At 31.0% G+C, this 25,983-nt stretch overlaps 2 protein-coding genes and 2 long non-coding RNA genes across 6 annotated transcripts in view; 2 read left to right on the top strand and 2 right to left on the bottom strand.

Moving 5' to 3' along the window:
- The window catches only part of LOC145332933 (uncharacterized), an 850-nt gene extending 633 nt beyond the window's left edge, over positions 1 to 217 (bottom strand). Inside the window, exon 1 of the long non-coding RNA XR_013884378.1 lies at positions 149 to 217. This is a non-coding gene — a long non-coding RNA (uncharacterized LOC145332933). The remainder of the gene's footprint in view (positions 1 to 148) is intronic.
- LOC145317694 (uncharacterized) overlaps positions 1 to 8,685 on the top strand; it is a 14,685-nt gene extending 6,000 nt beyond the window's left edge. The window contains exons 13-31 of the mRNA XM_080158917.1: positions 1,044 to 1,142; positions 1,411 to 1,520; positions 1,821 to 1,947; positions 2,254 to 2,309; positions 2,876 to 2,917; positions 3,209 to 3,273; positions 3,421 to 3,557; positions 3,894 to 3,983; positions 4,209 to 4,333; positions 4,754 to 4,807; positions 5,037 to 5,156; positions 5,501 to 5,606; positions 6,118 to 6,186; positions 6,448 to 6,537; positions 6,860 to 6,963; positions 7,206 to 7,275; positions 7,490 to 7,574; positions 7,918 to 7,987; positions 8,343 to 8,685. Coding sequence (XP_080015043.1) covers positions 1,044 to 1,142; positions 1,411 to 1,520; positions 1,821 to 1,947; positions 2,254 to 2,309; positions 2,876 to 2,917; positions 3,209 to 3,273; positions 3,421 to 3,557; positions 3,894 to 3,983; positions 4,209 to 4,333; positions 4,754 to 4,807; positions 5,037 to 5,156; positions 5,501 to 5,606; positions 6,118 to 6,186; positions 6,448 to 6,537; positions 6,860 to 6,963; positions 7,206 to 7,275; positions 7,490 to 7,574; positions 7,918 to 7,987; positions 8,343 to 8,373 — 1,650 coding nt within the window. The 3' untranslated portion in view covers positions 8,374 to 8,685. The remainder of the gene's footprint in view (positions 1 to 1,043; positions 1,143 to 1,410; positions 1,521 to 1,820; positions 1,948 to 2,253; positions 2,310 to 2,875; positions 2,918 to 3,208; positions 3,274 to 3,420; positions 3,558 to 3,893; positions 3,984 to 4,208; positions 4,334 to 4,753; positions 4,808 to 5,036; positions 5,157 to 5,500; positions 5,607 to 6,117; positions 6,187 to 6,447; positions 6,538 to 6,859; positions 6,964 to 7,205; positions 7,276 to 7,489; positions 7,575 to 7,917; positions 7,988 to 8,342) is intronic.
- The window catches only part of LOC145317715 (uncharacterized), a 17,568-nt gene continuing 269 nt past the window's right edge, over positions 8,685 to 25,983 (top strand). The window contains exons 1-28 of the mRNA XM_080158940.1: positions 8,685 to 8,785; positions 9,539 to 9,590; positions 10,118 to 10,216; positions 10,564 to 10,647; positions 11,380 to 11,503; positions 11,808 to 11,891; positions 12,013 to 12,114; positions 12,509 to 12,662; positions 12,963 to 13,064; positions 13,224 to 13,313; positions 14,066 to 14,157; positions 14,643 to 14,768; positions 15,219 to 15,323; positions 16,000 to 16,098; positions 16,565 to 16,711; positions 16,831 to 16,900; positions 17,319 to 17,427; positions 18,088 to 18,152; positions 18,399 to 18,532; positions 20,708 to 20,800; positions 21,911 to 22,035; positions 22,782 to 22,955; positions 23,206 to 23,311; positions 23,730 to 23,888; positions 24,142 to 24,245; positions 24,601 to 24,670; positions 25,067 to 25,199; positions 25,638 to 25,773. Coding sequence (XP_080015066.1) covers positions 8,704 to 8,785; positions 9,539 to 9,590; positions 10,118 to 10,216; positions 10,564 to 10,647; positions 11,380 to 11,503; positions 11,808 to 11,891; positions 12,013 to 12,114; positions 12,509 to 12,662; positions 12,963 to 13,064; positions 13,224 to 13,313; positions 14,066 to 14,157; positions 14,643 to 14,768; positions 15,219 to 15,323; positions 16,000 to 16,098; positions 16,565 to 16,711; positions 16,831 to 16,900; positions 17,319 to 17,427; positions 18,088 to 18,152; positions 18,399 to 18,532; positions 20,708 to 20,800; positions 21,911 to 22,035; positions 22,782 to 22,955; positions 23,206 to 23,311; positions 23,730 to 23,888; positions 24,142 to 24,245; positions 24,601 to 24,670; positions 25,067 to 25,199; positions 25,638 to 25,773 — 3,020 coding nt within the window. The 5' untranslated portion in view covers positions 8,685 to 8,703. The remainder of the gene's footprint in view (positions 8,786 to 9,538; positions 9,591 to 10,117; positions 10,217 to 10,563; positions 10,648 to 11,379; positions 11,504 to 11,807; positions 11,892 to 12,012; positions 12,115 to 12,508; positions 12,663 to 12,962; positions 13,065 to 13,223; positions 13,314 to 14,065; positions 14,158 to 14,642; positions 14,769 to 15,218; positions 15,324 to 15,999; positions 16,099 to 16,564; positions 16,712 to 16,830; positions 16,901 to 17,318; positions 17,428 to 18,087; positions 18,153 to 18,398; positions 18,533 to 20,707; positions 20,801 to 21,910; positions 22,036 to 22,781; positions 22,956 to 23,205; positions 23,312 to 23,729; positions 23,889 to 24,141; positions 24,246 to 24,600; positions 24,671 to 25,066; positions 25,200 to 25,637; positions 25,774 to 25,983) is intronic.
- On the bottom strand, positions 19,070 to 20,320 carry LOC145317851 (uncharacterized). Of its 3 annotated transcripts, XR_013879138.1 has the most exons (6): positions 20,040 to 20,320; positions 19,867 to 19,952; positions 19,723 to 19,780; positions 19,578 to 19,638; positions 19,381 to 19,444; positions 19,070 to 19,226 (listed from the first exon to the last, which is right to left on the bottom strand). It is a non-coding gene; the product is annotated as an uncharacterized LOC145317851 (long non-coding RNA). The 3 variants fall into 3 exon arrangements; XR_013879134.1 differs by having other exon boundaries at positions 19,867 to 20,320; XR_013879137.1 differs by lacking the exon at positions 19,723 to 19,780 and having other exon boundaries at positions 19,867 to 20,320.

Genomic DNA, 25,983 nt, shown 5'->3' with positions numbered 1-25,983 from the left:
TCAATCTTCATATGATTTAGTGTTAGTTTGACTTCAACAAAACATTTGATACTATTTGAATATTTTCACCTTATTGTTCATTTATCTTGCATTGGTGTATCCTTTCAACGACTTCGCTGTTACAAATTAAATATAAAAATTTTCTCACCTAGATAGCCACCCGTTATATTAAATATTTATTTATTCACTTACTTTTACTTTCTGAAATAAGAAAAAGGCTTTAAAACTTTAGTTGCTTTTGATTTTGCGTGCACATATATTCTTTACAATAATTTCCTATGAACAAATACAGATTTAAATTCTTTTTGGACGTAATTGTCTTTATTTTCTTTGCTTTAATTACTTTGGACACAATTTTCATAGAATAAGTATTTAAGAGTGGGAATGAAATTTAGTAATTTAGAAATTAATATTTAGTACTATAATTGGGTGGCGTGATGTGAAGATAAGCTGTCGACAAAGCAGTTTGTAGGCTCAGGTCTACTCTTTTCTCAGAATCATGTTGTAACTCTTTTCTCCTCTTAACTTTTTCTCCATGATTTCAACAGTTAACTTGTTCATCGTTTACAATGTCTTCGCCCCTTTCTCCAGTAAATCTTCGCCCCTTTTCTTCATCAAATTACTTGTTTCTACACCACAACATTACTACTCTTTACTCGGCACTCTATGGCTTGTGTCAACATCTCAACTGTGGCTCATAACTCCTAAATAGTTAGGATTAGCATACGTCCGTTACATACCCTCCCTAATATTTACAGCCTACCAGATGCATAATTTAACAAATAAACCTATGGATTTATTTATGTTTCAGTCCGTAAATCTCTGACATCTAAAAAAAAACTTTTTTACATTTTACAAATGATAATTTTCAGAAATTGAATGTTATTTTTTGTTATTGTTATTATTATATACTTTGACTGGCAGAAAGGTTGGAGTTAGAGTTAGTTTTCTTTTCCTGTGTTACATTAATAGAATTACAAATATTTTCCATTAATTTCAACTAGAATTTATTTCATAAAATGAATAGAAAATTATGATTATAGGATGATTTGTTTACTGAAGGAGAAGTATCAGATGAAATAAAACATATTTCTGTATGTTTGGCTTGTCTAGCATATTTTGATGACTATGATAAGCTAAAGGTAAGTTTTTTTTTGTAAAGGTTTGGCTGCAATATAGCTTTTAACCAAGAGTAAAGATTTTATTTATAGTTCCTCTTACTCGGGTTATGTTTACTTAGTCAATCAACAATTTTTTAATGTTTTTGTCCTTTGTATGGCCCTAGGAACCCTAGTGGACCAGTGGTCTCCATAAAGATTTATCTGTTTCTATTGAAAGCTTTGTTAATTTATTGTTGCTATTGTTTGGACAAAATTGTTTTGTTTAAAATTATTAAATTTTATGATTTAGGAGCACAAAGTGAAGGTTCACTCAAAGAAACGTCTAGTGGCTGCAGATTATAGTAAAGAAATATTGGGAAATAATGAATACAAATGTACCAAGTGCAAGAAGACTTATAGGCAAGTTTTGTGTCTTAAAATTGGTCTACATAAAAGAAAAAAAATACATTTTTTGCGCAATTTTTTATAACTACGATAGTTTGATAATAGAGATCGAGAACCCAAAATATTTTGTATTGATATTGATGTATTTGATATGAATGACCCACCATATTTGTGATGTACACAACATCACAAGAGTAAATATGTGTACTTTTATTTTAAACCTGCATGATAAATTTTTTTTCATAAATGAGATTTTTATTAGGTAGGTAATGATTATTAAAAATATTACTTTGATAATAAAGCTTCCTCTTTTAGTATGAAACATGTGGTTTGGTTCATAAAGCATCAAAAATATTGTGGGATTGATGATGAAAAATCTATGAAATATTTGGGGCCAGATGAAATTGAAGAAAATGTTTCCAAAATTAGAACTAAGGAAGAGGTACCTATTCATTTTTTGTTTCTTAAATAAAAGATTTAAGGAAACTATTTACCTTATATATAAGTGGCAGGATTATTGTCTTCTTCTTTTCAGTTAAGTTTCTTTTAGGTCTAGGAAAAGTTTATAACTATAGCGTAGCCACTGGTTTGGTATAATTAAATGTCTCTATAAGAGACAGCTACATTTACAATCTTTTCTATTATGGAAAAGAAACGACAAATACAATAATGAAACACTTTTTAAAGAACAATGGATTTAAATCTTTCTAGACATGTTATAGTAACTTTTTGTATTTTAATGTTTTAGGAATCTATAACATATGTAGTGGCTAATAGAGGAAGAAACTCCCATGAAATGTCAAGGAATATTATTTTGGTGATATTTATTAAATCCTAAAAGAAAATATTTGAAGGCTATCCTCCTATTACTTAGTCGAGCACAATTCCCCGCCCCCTTACATTACAATAAATTGAAAATAAAGAAGGTGGGTAGTTTTTCATATATTTGTTTATTACTTTTGGTTTAAGTTATATTGAGTAATGGGTAACAGTTCAGGTTTATGGCACCGCAGAGGTTAGGCCCCCTCTGTAAGTGTGAGGCATAGGAAAAAACAACCCGCCCTTTATTTTAATTTTATGTCAAAAATAAGGGGGTGGGGGGTTTTGGTCAGAGCTCGATAGGCACGTTGATGGAAAGCATCTAATATTTAAATTGAAGTTTCTATTTTGACAATAACCTTTTTTTTATAGTAGAAATAACTTTACTCTTAAGTAATTGTAGATTTTTTTTATTACCTCACTGCATAAAATTGTACTACACTCATGCAGGAGAGAGAAAATAATCAGATACAAATTGTCTCAATGATGAGTGTTACTATTCCTGTATTGTACAATCACTAGAATAGTATAAAAAAAAAAAAAAAATTCAGATTCTTTTTCAACAAAGATGTGCACACTATTTGGGGTTGCAGGTACAATTTTTCTTATATGTATTTATTTTAAATACCTTGCTATCTAAAGTAATTGATTAATTTTTGTTCCAACAATTAATTTAGCAATAATATTTTTAACTTTCTTAATACTTGATTGATTTTTAAATAAAAAGAAAATATTTGAAACTTGTTGTAGGTTGTGTTAAAAATTGTTAGGTATTAGCTTTTAATAAATGCTCAACTTATTAACATATATATCCTTGTTGATTCAATATATAATTTCTATATTTTAACTAAGATTCTTAATTTATTCAATATTTATTTGTTAAGAATATGTTATGAAGTATTTTCCTCCCAAATGGATTATGAAAAACATCAAATTGATGTTCATCAAGGTAACATCATTTATTTATATTCAATAAAAAAATCAACCAAATAAGTAAACTGAAAAGTAAATATAAGGATTTATTTTGGAAAATAATCAATAAATCTCATTTTCTTTAAGTAGCTCTTTTTATTAAAGTTTGATTATTTCTGTGAAGGTTCTACTCGGCACGGAAGCTGTTACGATCCAGAGACAAGAGTATTCACATGTATGTACTGTAACACATATAAAACTAGTCGCCCCTTGGTTCATTTCATTTATCATCTCAAGAGATGCCTCTGTGATCCTAGTTTGGTAAGTTTCTTTCTATATTTCATCAAGTGTGGCTATTTTATAATTTGATAGTTCCTTTGTCATGTCTAAATTGTAACAGATATAAAACTCCATTAAACGGAAGATTCATATAGGTCCGTCATGTCTAAATTGTAACAGATATAAAACTCCATTAAACGGAAGATTCATATAGGTCCCGGGGTGCCATTAGATATTTTTTTTGTTTGTAAATCTTAAAGTTTAATAAACTTTTTTTCTGAGCCCTACCTCCAATTTAAAATATAGAACCCCTAGAAAATGGATATGTAATGTCTTTAAATAGCTATACATTTAAAAATCATTCCATTTATTTTTCAGGGAGAACAGGAAAGTGATATGGATGAAATAGAAGAAGATAATGGACAAGATATAATTGATCCCTGGGGTATTGTCAATAAACCACTAAGGGTAAGTTTGTATTCTATTATATTCTTTGAGGTTAATGAAGTAATGATTAATAAGTCTCTCACTTATAAATAGATTTTATATAAAGATCTTCTTATAAGCTCATGTACTTGTATGTTATCGTGTGAAAACATTGCATGGGCTATTTTAAATACTAAGTAAATTATTAAAATTTTAGTCAACACAATGCCTCAGATTCAATAAGGTTAATGCATTTTTTTTCGTTAGGTAATAAATGACAAAGCCAAGTGGATATGTGAAGCTTTATTCGGAAGATACCTGCCTATTATTTATCCTTGTCATATATGCTACACTGTCTATGCACTAGAGGACGAGTTAAAAGAACATTTTAGGTAAGAAAACATGTTTTAAGGGGCAAAAATGAAAATTGCTTATTAGTTGATTTATAGTGCCCCTTTTTGAAACTAACCTAAAAGTTAGAAATATGAAATTTAGAAATGTAGTTGCTGCAACGCATCTGTTACTGGGAACAAAATACAGTGATTGCACATATCCTGCCCATTTAATTCGCAGAATTAGATGGTTAAACCACCTATTTGTCCATAGATTATTACATATAATTATCCAAGAGCAACTACCTTGGTAATTTTTTTGTTCCAACTTATTTTAAGCTTTTTCTCAACAGCAAAAATGACGCTTTTTTCCCTTTCCGTCACTACCCTTTTATGTGCAAATGGAGATATAGTCTACGTTAAAAATTAACTACACATCTCTCAAAAATGATTGAAAAATATAATAGTAACTTTGTTCAGGTTATCCCATCCTGGACAAGAGAATTGTTGTGATAACGGTCCTCATTATGACAGGCATACCTTTTAGAAAAGAGAACATTTTAATTTAAAAGACAGAGTATAGCTAAGTTGAGTTTTGGATACATTGTTTTATGATTTTGTTAATATCCTACTTTTTAAAAGTTGCATGCATAACACACTCAAGTCATCATTTTTATAAAAAAGTACCAGGATCACTTATGTTGTTTATTTCTCCTCTTAAAACTGCAATTTTAACCATGAATTAAAATGTACGTATGTAAAGGGAAAGAGAACTGTATGTATGTCCTGTGTGCAAACGCCAAGTTTGCCACAAACAAAAAAGTACAATCTACTTCACTCACCACCTGAGAAAATGTTCAGGAGATACACATCCTGTTTTCAGGTATGGTCATTAATCTTATTATGTAAATTAGTATAGTTTTTTTGTCTGAAGCTTAAGACTTCTCCTAAACCGATTATTTTCACAGTTTTAGAGAAACTTCACTTTGGTCCCTGGATAGTTTAAGGCTATTTTTTACCGCTTTCTATCTACCATTTTTGATACAGAGCCCATAGATGTTAGACCCTTAGAAGATGTCCCGTAGATACAACATTCAAACTATCATCCTGGCAATCAATTCTACCACTTGCTAACTACTCGCTAAATATTCCCAAATCCCTGCTAAATTTTAGTTTGTTAAACATTGAACAATTGCCAAAAAAGTCATATCAATTATAATCTTTTAGATCCTGTCCTGAATGTAATAAAACCTTCACGTCTTTCCGTCCATACATGTTCCACACTAAGAACAATTGTGAAACTAAAGAGTTTATGTGTCACATCTGTTCACAGGTAAATCCCACTTATTATCCATTTACCCGTGACCGTGTCTTAACAAGCAGTGCATCCGCTCATTTTTATTCTCCGGGTGTTTGGACAGAAAAGGAGGGGTGGGCCCTCCTTAGTTATCCTTGGTTGTTGGACCTTACGTTGATGGGTCATTCAACACCGTTGAAATCTTAGCATATTACTTTATTATTTACTAGCGGCTTAGCCCAAAGCATCTTGGGGCTTTGCCCCATGAGGTTTTTTTTAGGGGGGGAGGGGTTAGTCGACCCCACTATTTTAATTTTAGTTTAAAAAAAAAATTGGGGGGTGTATTTTTCATTTTTTGGGGGGGGGGGTTGGGTTGGCGGTGTCCCACCCCCTAAGAAAATTGTTATAAACCTTCTCGGGACCTATGAGAAGCTACCCTGTAAAGGAGAACTTGATCGGTTCAGCGGTTAGCGAGATCCTTCGATACAAACAAACAGCATCTTTTACTTTGTATTATAGATTGAGCTGATTATAATTTGGTTTTCAGAACTTTAAAGACGTGAAATATCTGGCCAGCCATTTGAGTTATGTCCACTCCACTGCTAGACCATACCAGGAAATCATTTACATATTTTTTTTATTTTTTTTTGGATTTTCAAATATACAAGATTCATCTAATATATTTATCAATTTATATTAACAAAGAAAATATTAATGCAATACTATTTTTTTACTGGAAATTTCTTAATTCTTTCTATATAAAAAAAATCGTAACCTCAACTAAGTATTTTGTCAAAATAGTAGTTGAAGGCAAAATGAAGAAATAATTATCCAACCAAAAAAAATGGATAAAAAATATGAAATTTTTTTGTGACAGTGCACAAAATGTGATAAGTCGTACAAGAGGCGACCAGAGTTGAGGATGCACATGCAAACACATCAGGACACAATGGAATACAGCTGTGAGGTAAGTTTCTTTCACTTTGTCTGTCTACATTGTCTTTTATATGATTGTTCAGGCTCAGTTGCCAAATACCATAGTGATAAAGTTCATTCGAAATACATTTTATTCCAATTACCTCTCTTAAAAATATTGTAAATTTAAAAAAAAATTTACCTCCCCCACCCCATTGGGTAATGCCACTAACTCCTTTCCCCCATATTTGCAATATAGCAGTTGTTATATATGACACACTAGAAAGTGAATAAAGATTTGTTTATCATCCAAAATCCTATTCATGTCTCGTATGTACAGATACGAGATATCTTACCTATTGTTTTCATGTTAGAAATGCGGTAAGGCATTCCACAGAAAGAGAAACTTGAAGATTCACATGACAACCCACTTGAGTGAGGCAGAGAAGAGATATGCTTGTCATCTTTGTTCTCATAGGTATGTTATTCATTTTAGAGAAAGTAGAGGAATTATAAATAAAAATCATTGTATCAACTCAAAGCAAATACCCAATGAATCGCTTTTTATGTGGTTTAATTAATCAAACAAAAACTCCTGTAATTTCTCATCTTTTAATTTCAAATTTTAATAAACAGAAACTGGTTAGTTATATGGAATTGGTGGGAATATTTATATACCTTTCATTGAGATATTTTTGCTGGAAAAGGATTATTATTTAGATTTTCAAAGAAGTCTTTCTTGGTCAATCATTTGACAACCCACAGCAGTTTCAGAAGATTTGCTTGTGAGGTAAGATGTTATGTTTTGTTTTATTCTTATTTCTGTGTACTCTAATTCCCATTAACAGTAGGTATCTTAACTAAAAGTGATCTTTATGGGTATTTTTTTGAGATTGACGTTTTTTTTTGGGGGGGGGGGGGGATTATCCTACCAAATTTGTGTATTATTTTTACCATAGATTTTCCACCTTATAAAGCTATCTCTTTTACACTTTTGTGTTAAGGTGTGTGGAAGTCAAGTAAAAACTCGAGATTCCCTGAAACAGCACAGAAAAAGAGTTCATAAACTTAACACTCCTTTACCAGAGGAAACTAAACATCCAGTTTTATTTAATATTTTATGTAGTATAGCTACTTTATAATTATTGCAATCCGTTTGCCTATCACTAAACATTGTTAACTAAGTTGTAGTATATCTCTATCTTCGGAATAATCTTCTTTCAATTTGCCCGTGGTATACAAATACAGATAATACTCATCTCTGCATTTACTGAATTTATAATATGATTTTCATTGGTAATCTTTATTCGTTTGAAACTTTGCGTTATGAGTGTGTTATTACTTAGCAATTATTATCCTTTCAGGCAATTTGATTTTCTTTTTTTCTAAATATACGTACAAAATTATTAAAACTGGACTGTGATTTGTTAGGCTTGTATTCTACAAGTTGAGGCGGAAATAGAATCAAAGTTAACTACTACAACTACCGTAGTCGTCAAGGAAATATACCATTAAAATTTTAACTTTACAGAAGTTCGCGTGAAATGGTGGATAATAAACAATGGAAAAAAATTAAAAATTGTAAGGACATTAAAAATAAAGTTATATATGTATATTTTATTAGCATATATTTGTACAATAAAAATAGATATATTTTGTTTCTATAGGTAATTTTTTAATACCTATTTATTATGCTTAACTGGACTAAAATGTTTTTTTTTGGGGATGATACTGATAGAAATATCTTTAGCTAAATTGAGGAACCGAAATTTAACAATATAAGAATAAAGGCAAAATATTATATGTTTTGTTATAAATAAAGATTAGTAAAATAATGGACTATTATTGAAATCAGGAGGAAACTGTTATTGAAGAGTTCCAGTTTTAAATAGTAGAATTGTCTTCATGATATGTACTGTGCAGGGCAGTATAAAGAAAAGCATCGCTTGTAAAAAAAAAAACAAGAAAATAAAATGTTTCTATGTTAATGATATAATAGCTACCTCTGTGTATTGTACTTTTGTATTTAAAGATTATTGATATAAAATGCTTATGTTAAGTAATAGTTTACTTAGTTTAATAAAATGAAAATTATAGAAATGGTATTTTGTACCTGAACATAAAAAATAAAATATTTCTTGCCTAAATTCATTATCTTTAAAATTATGCTTTTTTTTATAGTCAAAATTGTTCTATAAAGTTTCAGAACTGTATAAAAATGAACACACCAAACCGGCCCTACAGAAAAATTTGGGAAAAGGATAACCCATGGCTCACAAGAAGAATGGATGGGGATAAAGGTAAAACTAACCATCATCTTTACTTAACTTTACATTTATATTATATTCTGAAATTAAATCGGGACTGCGAAAGTAAATGATATAAGCACCTCCAAGCGTTTTAGACTTCCGTGAAATATGGTTACAACTTACCTGACAAATCAAAAAAAAGTTGCACAAAGGTTTTATGAGAAAAAGAGTTCAAATGAAGAACGAGTTGTGACTATAGAACACCAAATGCTTAGACAAAAACGCATACTGCTATTTTTTTTACACATTGATCTCAACAAAGTATTACCTAGATGTTTTTAAAACATTGATCTCAACAAAGTATTACCTAGATGTTTTTTAAACATTGATCTCAACAAAATATTACCTAGATGTTTTTAAAACATTGATCTCAACAAAGTATTACCTAGATGTTTTTTAAACATTGATCTCAACAAAATACTACCTAGATGTTTTTTAAACATTGATCCCAACAAAATATTACCTAGATGTTTTTTAAACATTGATCTCAACAAAATATTACCTAGATGTTTTTTTTAAAAAAGTCGTTTATACGAAAGGTATATTTTTTTTGATCCAGAAACTAAATTCATCAGAGACCAAATGCTTGACATAACTTATGGAAATTTCTTATAATCGCTTGTTTTGTTCATGCAGAATCCCCTCGAACAAAAAACAATATTTTGAGCGGTTGGTGGGGAGGGGGTTACCTTCTAGATTGCAATCATTTTTGTAAAATTATGGTTTATATTTTGTAATTTTCAGAAGTAGCACATTGTAAATGGTGTAATGTAGACCTTGGATGTATAACAACAAGGTGAGGAATATATGAATAATAAATATCAAATATAATTGCACCTATTTTTCTTATCCTTGTTATCATTGAAACGTAAGTTATAGCGCGAAGGACCACCCCAAAAAAAATGTAACATAACGGAAATTGTTTATGAAAGTTGCCAAAGCAGTTTGAAATATGAAAGTTGAAAAAAACATGGAACCACCGTTTCTACCTAAAATGCAAAAAATACTGTTAGTGAAATCCCCTTCATAATATATATATATATATTTCTACCTGTAATTTTAATAGCATTTTAAGATTTAAATGTTGTAAATAACAATGGATTTATTATTACTAGATTATTACACCAGATTTACATGTAATCTAATAAATTGGAACTTGTAGCTAGCTAAAATAACGATCTACCCCATTTACCTCATTCCCTCCCCTCTTACTAAATGAACAAACTGACCAATAAGTAATGTCCATGTTAGCAACATAAATTGACAACAATCTTTCCCATGTCGTATTATCCAGGTATTTTCCTCATCCATTTATATATCCAGGTTTAAAGAGCACCGTAAAACTATGAAGCATCGAAAAAACGACCCAGAAGGAACATATAAGAAAGTTATGAAAGATGTGGACATGGCAGTTTCAATTAGGGATACTTTGTATTTCATTTTATAAGTTATGTTAATTCATGGAATTACTTTAAATAAAAGCTTCTAAATATGCATAAGACTGACTCAAAATGTAAAAAAATTTTGGCGCGCAATTCTAACCCATTTTTCTATGATATAATGACTATTTTTTTGGTATCAATAGTCATTAAATCATAAAAGGAATGGGATGGAATAGCGCGCCCATTGAATTTCAAAAAAAAGTGGTAATTATGAGTCGGTGAAATAATGCATAGTTATAAGTAATTTCACGCCACGGGATTTACACAGTAGCGAAAGACAACAATTTACAATAGATTGATTTTAAAAAATACATGGTTAAAATACAGTAAAGAGGACAATGAATGTACTGCGGGCGACAGTTCCCAAGTTTTGAGAATACCCGCCACCACAGAAGTAATTTTGTCCAAGGAATAAGAGTTAACTTAACAGAAATAAAAACGAAAAGTATAAACCCAAAGTCGCACACTGTACACATTAAATAATAATCTCCAGGGATAAGGGATAAGAAACCTGGCCAAAAATTAGGTCTCGGCCTGGTTTTGAAAGGGATCATGCAACTTTTACTTATTTATTTTGAATTTTTATTAGCAATGAAATTTTCAAATAAAATTTTTACTCATTAATAAAAATGCAAATAATGCAAACTAAAATCTGTCTTAGGGAAACCCAACGATAGCTTTCTGACAGTTCAAATTACCAAAGTAAAAGATAAAAAAGTTTTGGGAGAGAAAAAAACTTCATTTTAACAAAAGCCATTAATATATAGGTTTATAAAAAGTTATGTTTTTTACTTTAAACTAGCTACCTGAATTTGATTCTATACTTTATCTACACACACACACACAGCTTTTTCATTAGCGTTTAGGACGAACCACTGCGTCATCCCAAAACTGGTTTATTAGGCCTAGGCTTGAAATAGGCCTGAAATAATATTTTCCGACGTTTCCCTTCCCTTATCCCTGATAATCTCGGAAATTGTTGATTTAATTTGGTTGATATTTTAAGTAGGGAATTTTTATATATGACTCGGTAGTCAAGGGGTTTTTGGAAATTTTTGCTAGCTTCCCTAATTAATAGCAAGTCTTAAGAGGCAAGGATAAAAGATACTGCTTTTAAAAGTTAGTTAGCTTTTCATTAAAGGACGCGGTTTTAGAAGATAAGAATGTACCTGTTATTTGCGTCGACTTCTCCCAACCTGTTCCCAATGATATCCTTGAGGTTCTCAATATTACCCAGGCTGATATTAAAGTGGACGAAGCAAGTCAGGTATAAGATTTTGTAATGGGATAGTTCTACAAAGTGCATTTAATGAGTTATTATTCTGCTAACAGTGTGGTGATCCTTTTTATGTAAGTTAACTTCTTAGAACCTTCTGTAAACTCGAGCTGTTTTGTAGTCTATATAATGAGATCTTTAAAGAAATAAGATTAAAGAATGAAATTAAATGTAGGTAGGTATAAACATTGTTACAATGTTAATGTTATGTTAAAACGTATTTACTAGGTATTGTTAATGTATGAAAATATTTTTAAAAATCAATTTTAACAGTAAAAAATATTCCATTTTTAAGATAAATGCTGGTGATTTGGTATCAAGATGTACAGTTAAGGCCAACGCCCAGCATCCACAGTGGCTTCAAGATCAATTAACACAGGAAACATCATTAAATTAAGTTTACAATTTTTTTGAGAGTTTTACTTTTGAGAATCAATATATAAATTTTCGCCTACTTTTGAATTTAAATCCTTGCTTTAAATTTTATTGGTGTAATTCAGTGCCTTACCACAGGAACTGGATATGACCTGATCTGGAAGTGTCAGGATGGCTGCTTCCGGGCACATAAATGTGTTTTGGCGGCTTTTTCACAACAAATGCAGGTATGATTAAATTTTTCAATAATTTCCATATTTTTCAGCGGAAACTTGGAATTAATGTCTTACTTTAACCTTGTACGTAATTTTAGTGAATAAACTACTCTACATGTCACCTATGTTAGATTGTAAAGCTTAAATGTTTCTCTTACAACATTAAATGCTAATTTTTCTTCCTTTATACCTCATTTCCTTTTATTGTAACTTTTGATGTACCTTTCATTTTTCTCTGTCTTTTCATTTGATATTTTTTCTCTTTCATCGAAAATAAAAAATTTAATGTACATTCAAAAGTTTTTATTTTTGTTTTCATTCTGTATTTAGCTTTTCGTCTTTGACTTCTCTAAAAAGTTGTGTTTGACGCAATCTTTCTTGTTTTTAATTGTATTTTATTTTAAAGAAAATCCTGCCTGACAGCGAAGTTGTTGCCACCCTGTACACTCCAGAACTGACAAGTCGAACTGTTGTAACCATTCTCAAAATATTGTACACGGGAGAGGCAAAACTAGATGGGGCTATGCTTAAAACTATAAATGATGATTTTCTCGCTGTAGGTAAATAATTTTTTTATATACATATTATTTTATGTGTAATGATGGGAGTAAGTCCACCAATCCGTTTTACTTGACTAAAATCATTTAGACTCTACACAACAAGATAGAATCTGCCATTTAAAACGCAAAAAAGCCCCGCATTTCCTCTATCATACACAAGTTTATTTTGGACTTCTGAGGCTGCTTCTCTCATGGCCATAATTATTCAAATTATTAATATTTATTCTGTTCTGATTTTTAAAGATATTTTTTTTAAATATCTTTTATGGAAACGAAAATAATAAATTTTCTATGGTGTAGGCTTCCACGGACAAGACATGACAGCTGTACCTGTGGATAATAATGAAAAACAAGAACCAATACAAACTTTCTTTTATGAAGATCATGATAATGATAATTTAGGTAAAGTATGTTTGTGGTTGTTTCCCCTAAATTTATTAGGTACTTATCATTTTTTAGCCATTTGGGATTTTTTTATTAATACCTAAATAATTTTTATTTGGGGGAGTTTTCTTCAAATATATACCAATTCAACAAATAAGTATTATAGTGTTCTTTTAGATGATGATTTTTCTGGCAACCAAGAAGAAGTGGATGCACCACAAATTGTTATGGTAGATTGTAAACGTGAAAAGGAGACAATTAAAATAGGTAGATATTCTTATCTATAATACAAAGTAGAACGATGTCCGCCTGTGTGTCTGTTTGTACCGAGGGATCTCGCTAACCGCTGAACTGATCGGGTTCTCCTTTACAGGGTAGCTTCTCATAGGTCTTGGGAAGGTTTATAACTTTTCTTGGGGGGAGGGGACACCCCAAACCCCTCCCCCCCCAAAAAAAAAAAATTTCTTTACAAAAACTAAAATTAAAATAGTCGGGTCGACTAACCCTCCCCAAAAAAAGAAAAAAAATCACCCCCTCCCCAAAAAAAATAAATTTTTCTCTTAAATCTAAAATACGAAAAATTAACCATCAAACCTCTTGTGGGCAAAGCCCCTAAAGGCTAGGGGCGAAGTTGCTAGTATTCTCATAAAATGCTACCTTCTCATTATATTTTTCATGTTTTGTTTGTGATGAGTGAAGTGATACAGTCTTAGATTCGTTTATAGCATAATAAAAATATTGTTTTTTTTGTGTCTAAATTATGTCCATTGTACATAGAATTTATTGTATAACCATGAATTGACTATGGATAAAAGACCAGTTCTTGGCTACTTTGGTGCTTTTATTTATTAAGGATTACAATAGATTGATTAAATTGATATTTGTACAACATAAATATTTGTATAATTTACTTAAGCTTTTCGTATTTAATTTCTTTACCCCTTTTCAAAGTAAAAAATATGGCTTGAGTGTAAAAGTTTGTTGGTGCTCTTATTATGTATTTAATTGCCCTTGTTTAGAACTGGAGGAGGAAGAAGAAATAAATGAGAACCAGCCAGCCAGGAAAAGAATTAAACTGGAACATTTTAGTACTGATAATTCTTCAGTTAAGGTTAGGTCATTTTGTAGTTTTGAGATATTGTGTGTGTGTGTGTGACAAAATAAAAAAGCATGTTTGTTCATTATTCAAGTCAATAGGATAAAGAAAACACCTTTTACTAATGCGAAAAAGAGTTTTAATGGTTCAACCAAGTATAGGACAATCTAGAATAACGGACGGACATGCTTTTTTCTTTATAAAGTAGTTTCAGCTCATTTGCTTGGGAGAAATAAAATGAGAAATAGGGATGGGTAATGCGGCTGTTTTTTCTTGTTGCGTTACCTAAATATCAATCGGTCTCCAGTCCATCAAAGTGCCCAGTCGAGAATTACTTTAGGTTAGGTTATATTTTAGCCAAGGATCCCCCTCAAGGATTACACAAGCAAAAAATACTACCACTTTGAATTTAAATAAAATAGGGGTCGAGTGGTGGAGGGGGTAACTGTAATCTGCTCGCTATGTACTTTGAGGGAAAGCATCAACTACCATTTTTTAAGGTGCAGAAGAAAGAAAATGAAATTGATGAAGACTTTTATTGTGATGATTCTTTTCTGGATGATAATGATGATGTGCATGAACCAGATAATGAAGGAAAAAGAACAACTAATTCTCATTATTATAGGGTAAGTTCTACTTAGATATTTTTGGTAGCTTAGCTACTCATAATTGAATTAGGATATGTCCCTTCGTCTCTGAAGCAATTTAAAAGCAATAGTGCATGAAAGCCCTACCATTTTATTCATTCCTCCCATCTTTCTTTCCATCCATTTTATTTTTCCAGACTGATTTATATACAATAAGCTATTTAATTTATTTTCATGATGTATCTAAACCTTTACCTCACAATGATTTTCTTCCCGCTGCATTTTTATAGGTAATTTCACTTCAACTAAAATTGGATCACAAACAATCTCTCAGAATTCCCTGCAGGGACTATAGTAACAGAATTTTTTTAAATCATGATAAAAGGGGAGGAATGTTTGTTTATGTGGTCTATTCGTCGTCGGCTTGAGGAAATAAATATATTATATATTACTTAATTATTTTAAACTAACTATAATATTACTGTTTAGGAGACGCATATATCCTACTCAGTTAAATCTAAGAAACGTAATCGTGGAGTTTTATCCAAAATGCTGCCATTTGACCTGTTTGACGACAAAGAGTTAGCCAAAAAGGTGAACATTTTTACTTATTATAAAAAAAATATAATTCAAATTTGTAAAAAAAAACAGTCAAATATAAAAAGCTTACTAGCGGCTACTCACTACTAGGGGCCACTTGAAGGTGGAGGGGGTTGAATTCGATAACCTAATTTTTTTCATGTTTAGAAAGAAAAAGTAAAAATAATAAATTAAGGAGGATTTTAGTTTTTTTTTAAATGAGGGAGGGGTAGATTTTTTATAGGGGCGAGTTCGCATGGAATGGGGTGATACCCTCCCAAAAAATAGTTATAAAACCTTCGCAGGTACTTTGAAAAGCTACCATATCGGTTCAGTGGTTACTTAGAGAGTTCCTTCGCTACAGACATGCATCTTGTTACTTTATAACAAGGATAGCTCCTTTGAAATATGTTTTTTACTATTGACCATCCTTATCATTAGTTAGGACCAATATAAAACTTTTCTAAAAGTTACAGATCACATAACAGCTTAGCAATTTAGAGATTTGAAGATAGGTGCACGCCCCCCCCCCCTCATGAAAGCCTAGTACAGTTATATAACCAGAGGGGATATTCACTGAAAAGCAGAACCTAAGGAGAACCATATTGGTTCTGCGGTTAGCGAGATTATAAAAATTTAAAAAGACTTTTATAAAATGTTAAATGTATATTTTTATGTTTATTATAATTAGGTTCTCTTTATAACTGTGTGTCCAATCTGCTTGAACGTTTTTCCAGAGGTGAAGAAAATGCGCCAACATAGAATAGCTACGCATGGTAAAGCTTTAGAGGTCAGTTTTGTACATTATAATCTGTTAGCTGTAGATGCGTGACAGATTATTTGGGTTATATACCTATGACTTTTACCTTTTCCATCAATTAAAAAAAGATCTTGCTTTATGTTCATTGATATGTTCCAAAATACCTCCAAAACAAGGTGGCCAGAAACTTTGTCAGAGTTTCACATTATTTTAATAATAATATAATATCTTTTTCACCTGCCCCTCTGGGACATCAAAACTGGTTTTATCTTTTTATTTTAATATCCGCGGAAAGCTGTCTATAATACGATGCGATAAATATTTATTCCAGTTATTTTATCTTTATAAGATTTTGCATATCTCATGTGAAATATACAATATACATTTATTTCATTAGGTTCTCACAGCCTCTTTTGAGTAGTCTGTTTCTTAAAATTTAAATAACTTTATACCTGGATGTGATTCACGATCTTAACAATAATTATGGATATTTTAGAATGGACAACCAACACGAAACAGTATGATTTTGGACAAAAGAAAAATGACAAAATTTCACTGTAAAAAATGTTTGGAAGACTTTGAGTTGAAACATATCGTCTGGTTTGTCAAGCATTATAAATACTGTGGCATTAATGATGTTAAGGCACGGTTTAGAATCATTTTTAAGATTTTTATTATCAGGGACACTCTTTAAACTTTATGAAAAGCAGTCCCTTGTAAATTAGAAAAAGATAATCATAAAAATGGTTTTAAAAAATGAAGGCAAATGAAATACTGAGAATTAATGATGTAGAAGAAGATAATCCCATGGAAAAGAAAGAAAAAACAAAGGGATGGATACTTAAAAATTATAATAAATTTGTTAACAAAAAAATAGCATCGTTTATTTATGTTTTATTTTGGTAATATTATAAATATACAGCTTTATTATCCGGAATATCATAAACATATATTGGTATGTTTTTCTCAACATTATTTTTTTAAAAATAGCTTTCCCTACCTATAAGGCAATATGATCTTTTTTTGTTTGATAGTTATCCATTCTTGTTTATGTTTTTCGTAACTGTAACCTACAGATTTGTTAAAATAGTATGAAACATAATTGTTTTTATAAATAATGACTTTAAAAAGGTAGAAAAATAATGTAATTGCTGTCTATGATTATATGTAGTTATGGTAACTGGCCTCACGTCTACAACTAGTTGACAAATATTTCTATGATTAAAATAAATCAAGTATCGAACCTTAGGAAGAAATGCGCGAAGATGTGCTAGTGATGAGAGATGTGGCCAGACATAGGAAAATGTGCAAAGTCATATTAAACAAGGACAAAATATGTGCAGAGATTTGGGGTTGCAGGTAAAGATGTCACAACACCCTCCCTTATTTTGTATTTGTTAAAAGATAATCAAAGGTGGTTGGGGAGAGATTGATAAGGGGGGGGGGAAGTTTTGACACATTTGCGTAAACAGGGAGCATAGGCTTTATCTTTGGACTGAGAGGATAGGTTATTAGGGATAAAATCATTCTTATATGATGAATTTTCCCAAGTTTTAAGATTTTTTGGATAGGCCTCCAGGTTCCGGAGCTCCAGGCCTCCAGGTCCTCTCTGTACAGGTAAAAATTAAAAAAAATAAATTTTTTTTTTAAGAGTTAGAAGTCAACCTATGAAACAAAATATACATATTTTTGAATGTTATTCACATATTTAAAGAAAAAAATGCAAATTTTGTTTCATAAGTTGACTTCTAACTCTTCAAAAAAAATTTTTTTTTTTCATTTTTACCTGTACAGAGAGGACCTGGAGGCCTGGAGCTCCGGAACCTGGAGGCCTATCCAAAAAATCTTAAAACTTGGGAAAATTCATCATATAAGAATGATTTTATCCCTAATAACCTATCCTCTCAGTCCAAAGATAAAGCCTATGCTCCCTGTTTACGCAAATGTGTCAAAACTTTCCCCCCCCCCCCCTTGGTTCTGTTCAATTTATTTCAGTTTTGTAACTCGTTTTAATTATAGGAAATGTTTTATGGCCTTTGAATTCGAAATGGAATTAAAACAACACATTGACAATGCACATGAAGGTATTTAACAACATATTTGTATCAATATATAAGCAATGAATATTATTGTTTGTCATTTAACAAACAATTCTAAACCCTTCAAATTTGAATTTAAAGGGAAATGTAAATATTTTCGTTAGTATTCTTAACAACTTTTGATTATATTCTTTAAAAATTTTGTCCTTCAATTGTATCTTTTGACTTAGCTTAAACGTAAAAATAAGCAACAATCTGTTTTCTGTAAAATTCAATTGATTTTGTATTTAGGAAAAGTAGAATATGGAACTTTATATGACCAAGCCACTAAAACGTATAGTTGTCAGAAATGTAAAGTTTTTAAAACAAATAAGAATATTATCAACTTTATTTTTCATCAGAAGAGTTGTGATGTCGAATCACAGGTTAGACATAATTCTAAGTAGCAGCTCTACTCATTAACTAGGACTATTTGTTGTCCGTTAAACGTTTTCTGTGAATGATTATATATTAGTACAGACTACAGTGCACATTTATTCCAATCACACCAATACACAGATTATTTGTTCTTAATTTCAAAATCTCTTGACATTTTATTTAATTTTCCCTTTTAGTACCCCCTTCTAAAGAGGACTATCCACGAACAAGAACAAGTGATTCTAATCATCTTCCAGCATTGACCCATAGTGTTTTTTTAGTAAATATACTAGGTTTATGTTTAATATTTGCTTTATCGACAAAAAAGTTAGGTTTCACCATGGTTTTATATGAAAAAAAGTTTGGAATGTTAAGCATTGTTTAGTGCAATATCATCGAATGTTTTGATGAGTTCAAACTGTTGTTTAAAAGCGTTGACTCATAAGTATATTATTGTGATTAAAAATGTATATTTAGAAAAAAGGGTTTTATTTTGTCCTTTGAACTCAACAAAGCATTTGATGATATTGCTTTAAAAGTTGCTTTACATTTGTGCAACCTGGGAATTTGTAGGAGGGTTGCATCCGCCCTGCTTCAGCAGGCAGCTCCGATGGACAAGGAACAGGCATGGTTAACATAGTCTGTGGACAGCATTTTAACTTTGAAATAGAAGAAGAACATCTCAGCTATGCTTTCACAAAACTAAAAAAAGAATTTATGTTTTGTAAAAGGATAATATAAAAATTAAAATATAAAATTTTAAAAGAATAGATGATAAAATAAGTTTGTAAAGTATTACACTATGGAATAAACTTGGAGCTTAAAACATAAAATACATATACAATAATAAATTTACCTCTGGGGGTATATTAAGTTGCCTGGGTTGGTAATTTTACTCAAACACACTGCGCTCGTAATGACTAAAAAGGAAAAGAGCATGCAGTTATAAAAAAAGAATTTTTTTAAAAATTAAATATTGTTTCTTTTCTTTTTTATTAAAATTTAACTATCTCTGGGTATTTGAATTTGAATTTTTCTTTATTAAATATTTACCAGAGAAGGGTAAGAAGGCTGCTATGCCAACATAAAATATCAGGTACAGCACAACAAACATCTAAATTGAATAATATGTTTAGGCTAAGATTTTAATGATATAAAATTAATGATAAAAAAAAATACATTTTTGTTTGATTATTACCTAATAGGTACACAGTTAACAATTATTTGACCAGCTTTTCAGATACACAGCTTGTAGTCTAAATATTGATTTCTTTAAGGACACAGTAACAAATTATTAAAAAGTTTATAAATGTTCTTTTAGGTAGGTACTATAGGTAGTTACCTTGATTCTTATGCAACCAAGCACTTCTTGCAATAAGATAGATTAATTTAATGCAGCTACACAATCTTTCATATGGCAGTCACATTCTAAATTAATAACAAAATTTGATAATTGATCAATTGAATTAAAAATTAAGGAATTTTTGTATTACATTTTTTTATAAGAAAGCTTACTTTTCATTTTCCTCCTTGGTCTTGAGCCAGCTATGGAACATGAGGTGGCTACACGGAGTTAAAAATTGAATTATCTTTCTGAAATGGTTTGATAAGTTTTAAAATTTTGCTTAATATTTTTTGTAATTTAAACAGAAAGAAAGAAAATATATAAAATAATTTTACTATAACATCTTCATGGTACAGGCAGGATTACAGGTACAGATGAATAGTTGACCAGGAGGGGTACTCGTTTTCTTTCCTTAACATTGAATTTTTAGGTTTGTGGCTTAGCCAGCACAACATTTCAAAGTTTTTTCATATAAAACCATGGTGAAACCTAACTTTTTAGTCGATAAAGCAAATATTAAACATAAACCTAGTATATTTACTAAAAAAATACTATGGGTCAATGCTTGAAGATGCTTAGAATCACTTGCTCTGGTTCGTGTATAGTCTCCTTTAATTAGAATTGTCATTCTTTCTGAATGATTTGTTTTTGTATGATAATTTAGTTTCTACTAAATATATGACAAAAACTAAAGAGAATATAATAGCCATTCTTTCAATTGAGTCAATACGTTCGTCTACACCAAAAAGGAAAAATTATTTTTTTTTTTCAAAGCAAAGCATCATTTTGTTAGCATACTATTACTGAGGTACTTGTGGACGTAATCGACCATGTTTAGAGTGCCGTACCAATAGATGATGAAGAGGATATTGATGAAGATACCTTTGAGGAATTTGTTGATCCTTGGGGAATCATATATAAACCATTGAAGGTAAGATCGTGTAGTATTTGTACTTCCTACATGTGACATAGTTTTATAAGATCAAGTTTATATTTTCGTGTTTTTTTTTACAGTTTTATAAAGTAACTAGGTAAATATTAGGTAATTCTAAAAGATATTGACTTCACAGTAATTGTATTAAAAAAATAGTAAGGTTTTATGTAGGATACTAAAGATCTTAAAAACAGCTGGTATTTTATGATTGGGAGTTATTATGGAGGAGTTATGTAAGTTTCTTGGGGTAGTGTTGGGCTCACTTTTAACCTCTTATACTCCTCCAAAGACTAGAGGAAAGTATCTAGAAATGGTTAAAAACGCTAACAAAATGGTTGCCTTTGAATAAAGGGGGGGGGGAAGTTTTGACACATTTGCGTAAACCTGGCACCTAGGCTTTATCTTTGGACTGAGAGGATAGATTATTAATGATAAAATCATTCTTATATGATGAATTTCACGAAGTTTTAAGATTTTTTGATAGGCCTTCAGGTTTCGGAGCTCCAGGCCTCCAGGTGGTCTCTGTACAGGTAAAAATGAAGAAAAAAAAAATTTTAAGTTACAAATCAACTTATAAAACAAAATAGGCATCTTTTTTCTTCAAATATGTGAATAATATTAAAAATAAAAAAAAATGCATATTTTGTTTTATAAGTTGACCTGTAACTTTAAAAAAAAAATATTTTTTTTTTCATTTTTACCTGTACAGAGACCACCTGGAGGCCTGGAGCTCCAGAACCTGGAGGCCTATCCAAAAAATCTAAAACCTCGTGAAATTCATCATATAAGAATGATTTTATCACTAATAACCTATCCTCTCAGTCCTAAGATAAAGCCTAGGTGCCCGGTTTACGCAAATGTGTCAAAACTTACCCCCCCCCCCCCCCCCCTTTGCTGTGGTTTGGGTTTGGTCAGTTGCAGTGGATAGAGAAATGCACACGTTCAGTGGGCAGTGCAATTTAAAATTTAAAAAATACCTTGTGTATTAGAGAAAAAGTAATAATTTTAAATTAAAGTTGTTTTCAAGTCTACGTTTTTTAAATTGTTGCAGACGTGTACATATTATTATTAGCTTTTCAGAGATTTTATGTGAATATTTTTTTCTAGGTTAGAAATGAGAGATCTAAATGGATATGTGAATCTTTGTTTGGTGAACTTCATGAGATCTTATATCCCTGTCATATTTGTTATACGGTGTTCAAACAAGACGAACAGCTTAGAGAACATTTTAGGTAAGTTTTATAGTTAAAACAATGTTACAAACATTTCACTTCCAGGAGCTTTGTTTTAGGAGTATTTGTTTTTTTTTTGTTTTGTTTTTTTGGGGAGGGGGGAAGGGGTTGATTACTTACGTCTCCCAAAAAAGAAAAAATCTGCCTAGGAAGCATTTCTGAAAAAATTTCCCTTTTTGAGGGATAAGACTCAAATAGAGGGATGGATGGTTAGTTTTTGTTTAGCTCCACGTCATACAAGAATCAGATATAAGCCCTGCAATTCTAATTGTAACATATTTCTTTGAATATTATGAGTTTAACAAGGATGACAACATCCATAAAAGCGAAGCACTAAAACGGTAGGACAAACGGACATTAAGACTTGTATAGTGTCAGAACTGAATAATCAGAATCGAAGCTAAATTTGTTGAAAAACTGCTTGATGCAGGATAAATTTTATGGACATACTTACATTTTTAGTACTTATCAATCGGATAATTAGATCACATAAAAATTTGTTGTTAAAAAAGTAAAAAAATCAACATGTTTAAATGGACGTACGGACATGCTGGTAATGATTATAGAGTTGCTACGCTTTCTAAATCGTACCTAACTACTAAAATAATCACCATGCAATGTTTGAAATCGATAGGACAATTCTAACATGCCTAAATTAATGAAAAAAGCTATCCGTTACAGACGTACGGACGGACCGACCGACCCTAATTATAGAAAAGCTTCGCTTTTAAAAATACTTTATTTAGAACTGAACATCCTGGGCTACAGAACTTTATAGAATTTGGACAGTATTACAACAACATAGACAAAGGATTTGAGTGCCCTGTATGTAAGAGGAATGTTTGTAAGAAAGATAGGAATACAATATACTTTACTTATCATATGCAGAAGTGTCGTGGTAATCTTCATCCTGTTGTTAGGTTAGTCAACTTTTATCTTATTTATTTATCAAGGATCTTATTTTTTTGAGAATCATAAAAGCCAGTAGCCTATAATTCAACTTAAATATAAATAATTTGCCTCTAATATCTTCAAGATTTGTCATAAAAAAGTTTTTAGCAATTTTGTATACATTTAGCTGGTATCAATTTGAAATTATTTATATTTAGTCTAGGTGACTAAACCTATTTTTTGAAAAGTACACAAATCATTAGTCTTGTGTTTGTTTAGATCATGTCCCAACTGCCCTGAGAAGTTTACCTCATTAAAAATGTTCCAAATGCACCTGCAGTCTAAATGTGGAGCTCTGAGCTTTGTATGCCATATCTGTGGTCTGGTAAGTCAATATTTTGTAGAAATTTTAACTTAAAATGTTTTTTTTTTGGGGGGGGGGGGATATCCTTTTAAGTATATACTTCTATTATATTTTCATCGTTTTTTTCCCGTTAAACTGCATTATACTGAAAGTGTGCCATGTTCACCTAAATATATGTATTTCTAAATGCATAAATCTATGAAGAAAAGACTTGTTTTACCAGCCAATTAATTCCATTTGAAATTGCCGAAAATTAAATATTTTGTTGGAGTAAAATTGGAATAAAACTTTTTTTTTGTGTGTAACTGAAAGGGAAGTGGGTCAGAAGGGGGAGAAAAAAGGGAAGGTGGTTAAGGAGGAATTTTCACTTAAAATTGTTTGTCAGAACCACATTTCCCTTTTCCCTGTGTTTTACTATAATAAATTTATTGTTTTTTAGGGTCTAAAATCAAAAACAAACCTGCGAAATCATGTGATGTACTTCCATACAACAGAAAGAAAATTTAATTGTAACGTTTGTGAGTCGGCATTTAAGAGAGAGTTTGACCTTAAACTGCACATGAGAAGACATATGGGCTCTCTAGACTTCAGCTGTGAGGTAAGAACCAAGATTAAAGTAAAACCAAAGAGGGGGTGGGGGTGAGTTTAAATAACTGTATGTCTCAACCCCGTGGATCATGTGTCGATTTTCGATTGAGTCTTTGAATATCAGCTAATAGCGGTGGAAATATTAACACAGCCAAGTCGCTACAAAAGAGCAGAAAGTAATTTTCTAGCAGACGAGAATGGTCCCCAACACTGAATTTAGTAGTTATTTTTTGTTTATTGGATACTTGAATGTTTTTGTTTAGAAATGTGGTAAAGCCTTCCCAGTAAAGAAAGCTCTGACCAAACACATGAAAACACATTTGTCTGAAGCTGAAAAGCCCCATGTTTGCCATATTTGTGGTAACAGGTGAATAATTTCATAAATAATTTATAAGTATTTATTACCTAATAAAGATTTAAGATTAATATCCGCCAAATTAGAACCGGTTCTCAGCCATGCTGAAAAATCTGTATAGCATTGTATTACAGACAATTTTCACAACCCGGCGGAAGCTGTCTATAATACTATGCGATAAATAGCTATCATAAATTAATATTGTTCTTAATATTTTTTATTGGATTATAAGATTTTCTACACAGTTTCCTTGTTTTTTTTCCTGTTTTATAAAAATTATATTCTAAGCTTGTTGAGCTGTCAAAATCAAAAACTGTGGCAAGATTGTCCTTGTTTGTTTACTCTGTCTAGAATTTATATTTTTTAGATTCACACTGAAAGCCTTCCTAATAAACCATTTAACGACTCATTCAGACTTTAGAGGTTTTGCTTGCGAGGTAAGCTTTGTATTGGTCATTTGATTTTACCAAAATGAATAGGAAACCCTTATTTTCGTATGCGTTTTCGTAGCATTCTTAAGTGTCTCCTTTACTACATTCTTTCGTCCTTCCTCTAAACTCCTTAATCAGAAGAAATATTAAAAGAATAATCGTTTAAAGTATATCGGTATTGGCAAGATATTACCATACGTGAAATTGGTTAATAAGACCTATAATTTCTTTTCCTTAAATTGAAAATTAATGATAATATAGGTCGTCTACGCATCTACTACCAAATGCAGTCTAGTACTTAAACCTTTTTTACAGTTACATTAAAATTCTTTTTCAAAAGAATCAATTTAAAGTGTATGGTTGTTAGTTTCTTTAATTTCTCAATCACAATTTTTTTTGTAGGTTTGTAGTGTAAAGTTAAAAACTCGGGACAGTTTGTCCCAGCACAGAAGAAAGGTTCACAAACTCAACACAAAGATTCCTGAATCTTGTATTCTAAAACCTGACGAACAGGAGCAGATATTCCTGGTGCCAGGTAAATTATCATTCTATATTTTAAAGTAGTAAGGTTTTTTTTAGCTGAAGCTTAAGATTTCAATAACTACTGAACTAATTGAGTTGTCCTTTCAGAGGAAGCTTTTTATAGGACCTGGGATGGTTTTATGCTATTTTGTTTATAAAATTTAAGCCTTGGAATTGTTTTAAGCTACCCCCTTTTAAATAAAGAACCCCTAGATCGTAGGGGCGCATCCACTAGTATGGTATAAAGTAGTAGTTTTTTTTGTCTTTAGCTTAAGATTTCTACTGAACCGATTTATGTCTCAATTTTATGGAAGCTTTATATAGGTCCCGTGATGGTTTTTAACTCTTTAGATTTAGATTTAAGTTATGGGATGAATTTAGGCTATTTTTGTAATGAAATGCTAAATAAAATACCCACTAATAGAGTAAATAGTAATCCATGATTATTTAGGTGGACATCAACCTCTGGTAAATCCGCAGCAAGTCGTCAATACAAAGTACAAGCGTGGCGGAAGTGCTGTTGCCAATAGGACGGCGAGAAAACAGATAGCCGGCAAAATGGCGGGAAATAACCAACATGTCAAGGAAAGGCCAAATATTACAGAATTATGGATATAGGATATAATGACAAGGGGAAAATTGTCGTCAATAAGGGTTGCTAACATAGGTATTACTTATTGATCAGTTTAGGTTTAAATTGTTGTAGTTCCCAATGTTTATGCGTATATTCTTTACTAAGGGATAAACGGATTGTTTATATAAAGAAAATAGTAGTTCACATTCTTGGTTTTAATAAT

The sequence above is a fragment of the Acartia tonsa genome, chromosome 1 (genome assembly GCF_053477335.1).
Source record: "Acartia tonsa isolate MP-2025a chromosome 1, ASM5347733v1, whole genome shotgun sequence".
NCBI lineage: Eukaryota > Metazoa > Arthropoda > Copepoda > Calanoida > Acartiidae > Acartia > Acartia tonsa.
This window is presented reverse-complemented; position numbering and strand designations above follow the sequence as displayed.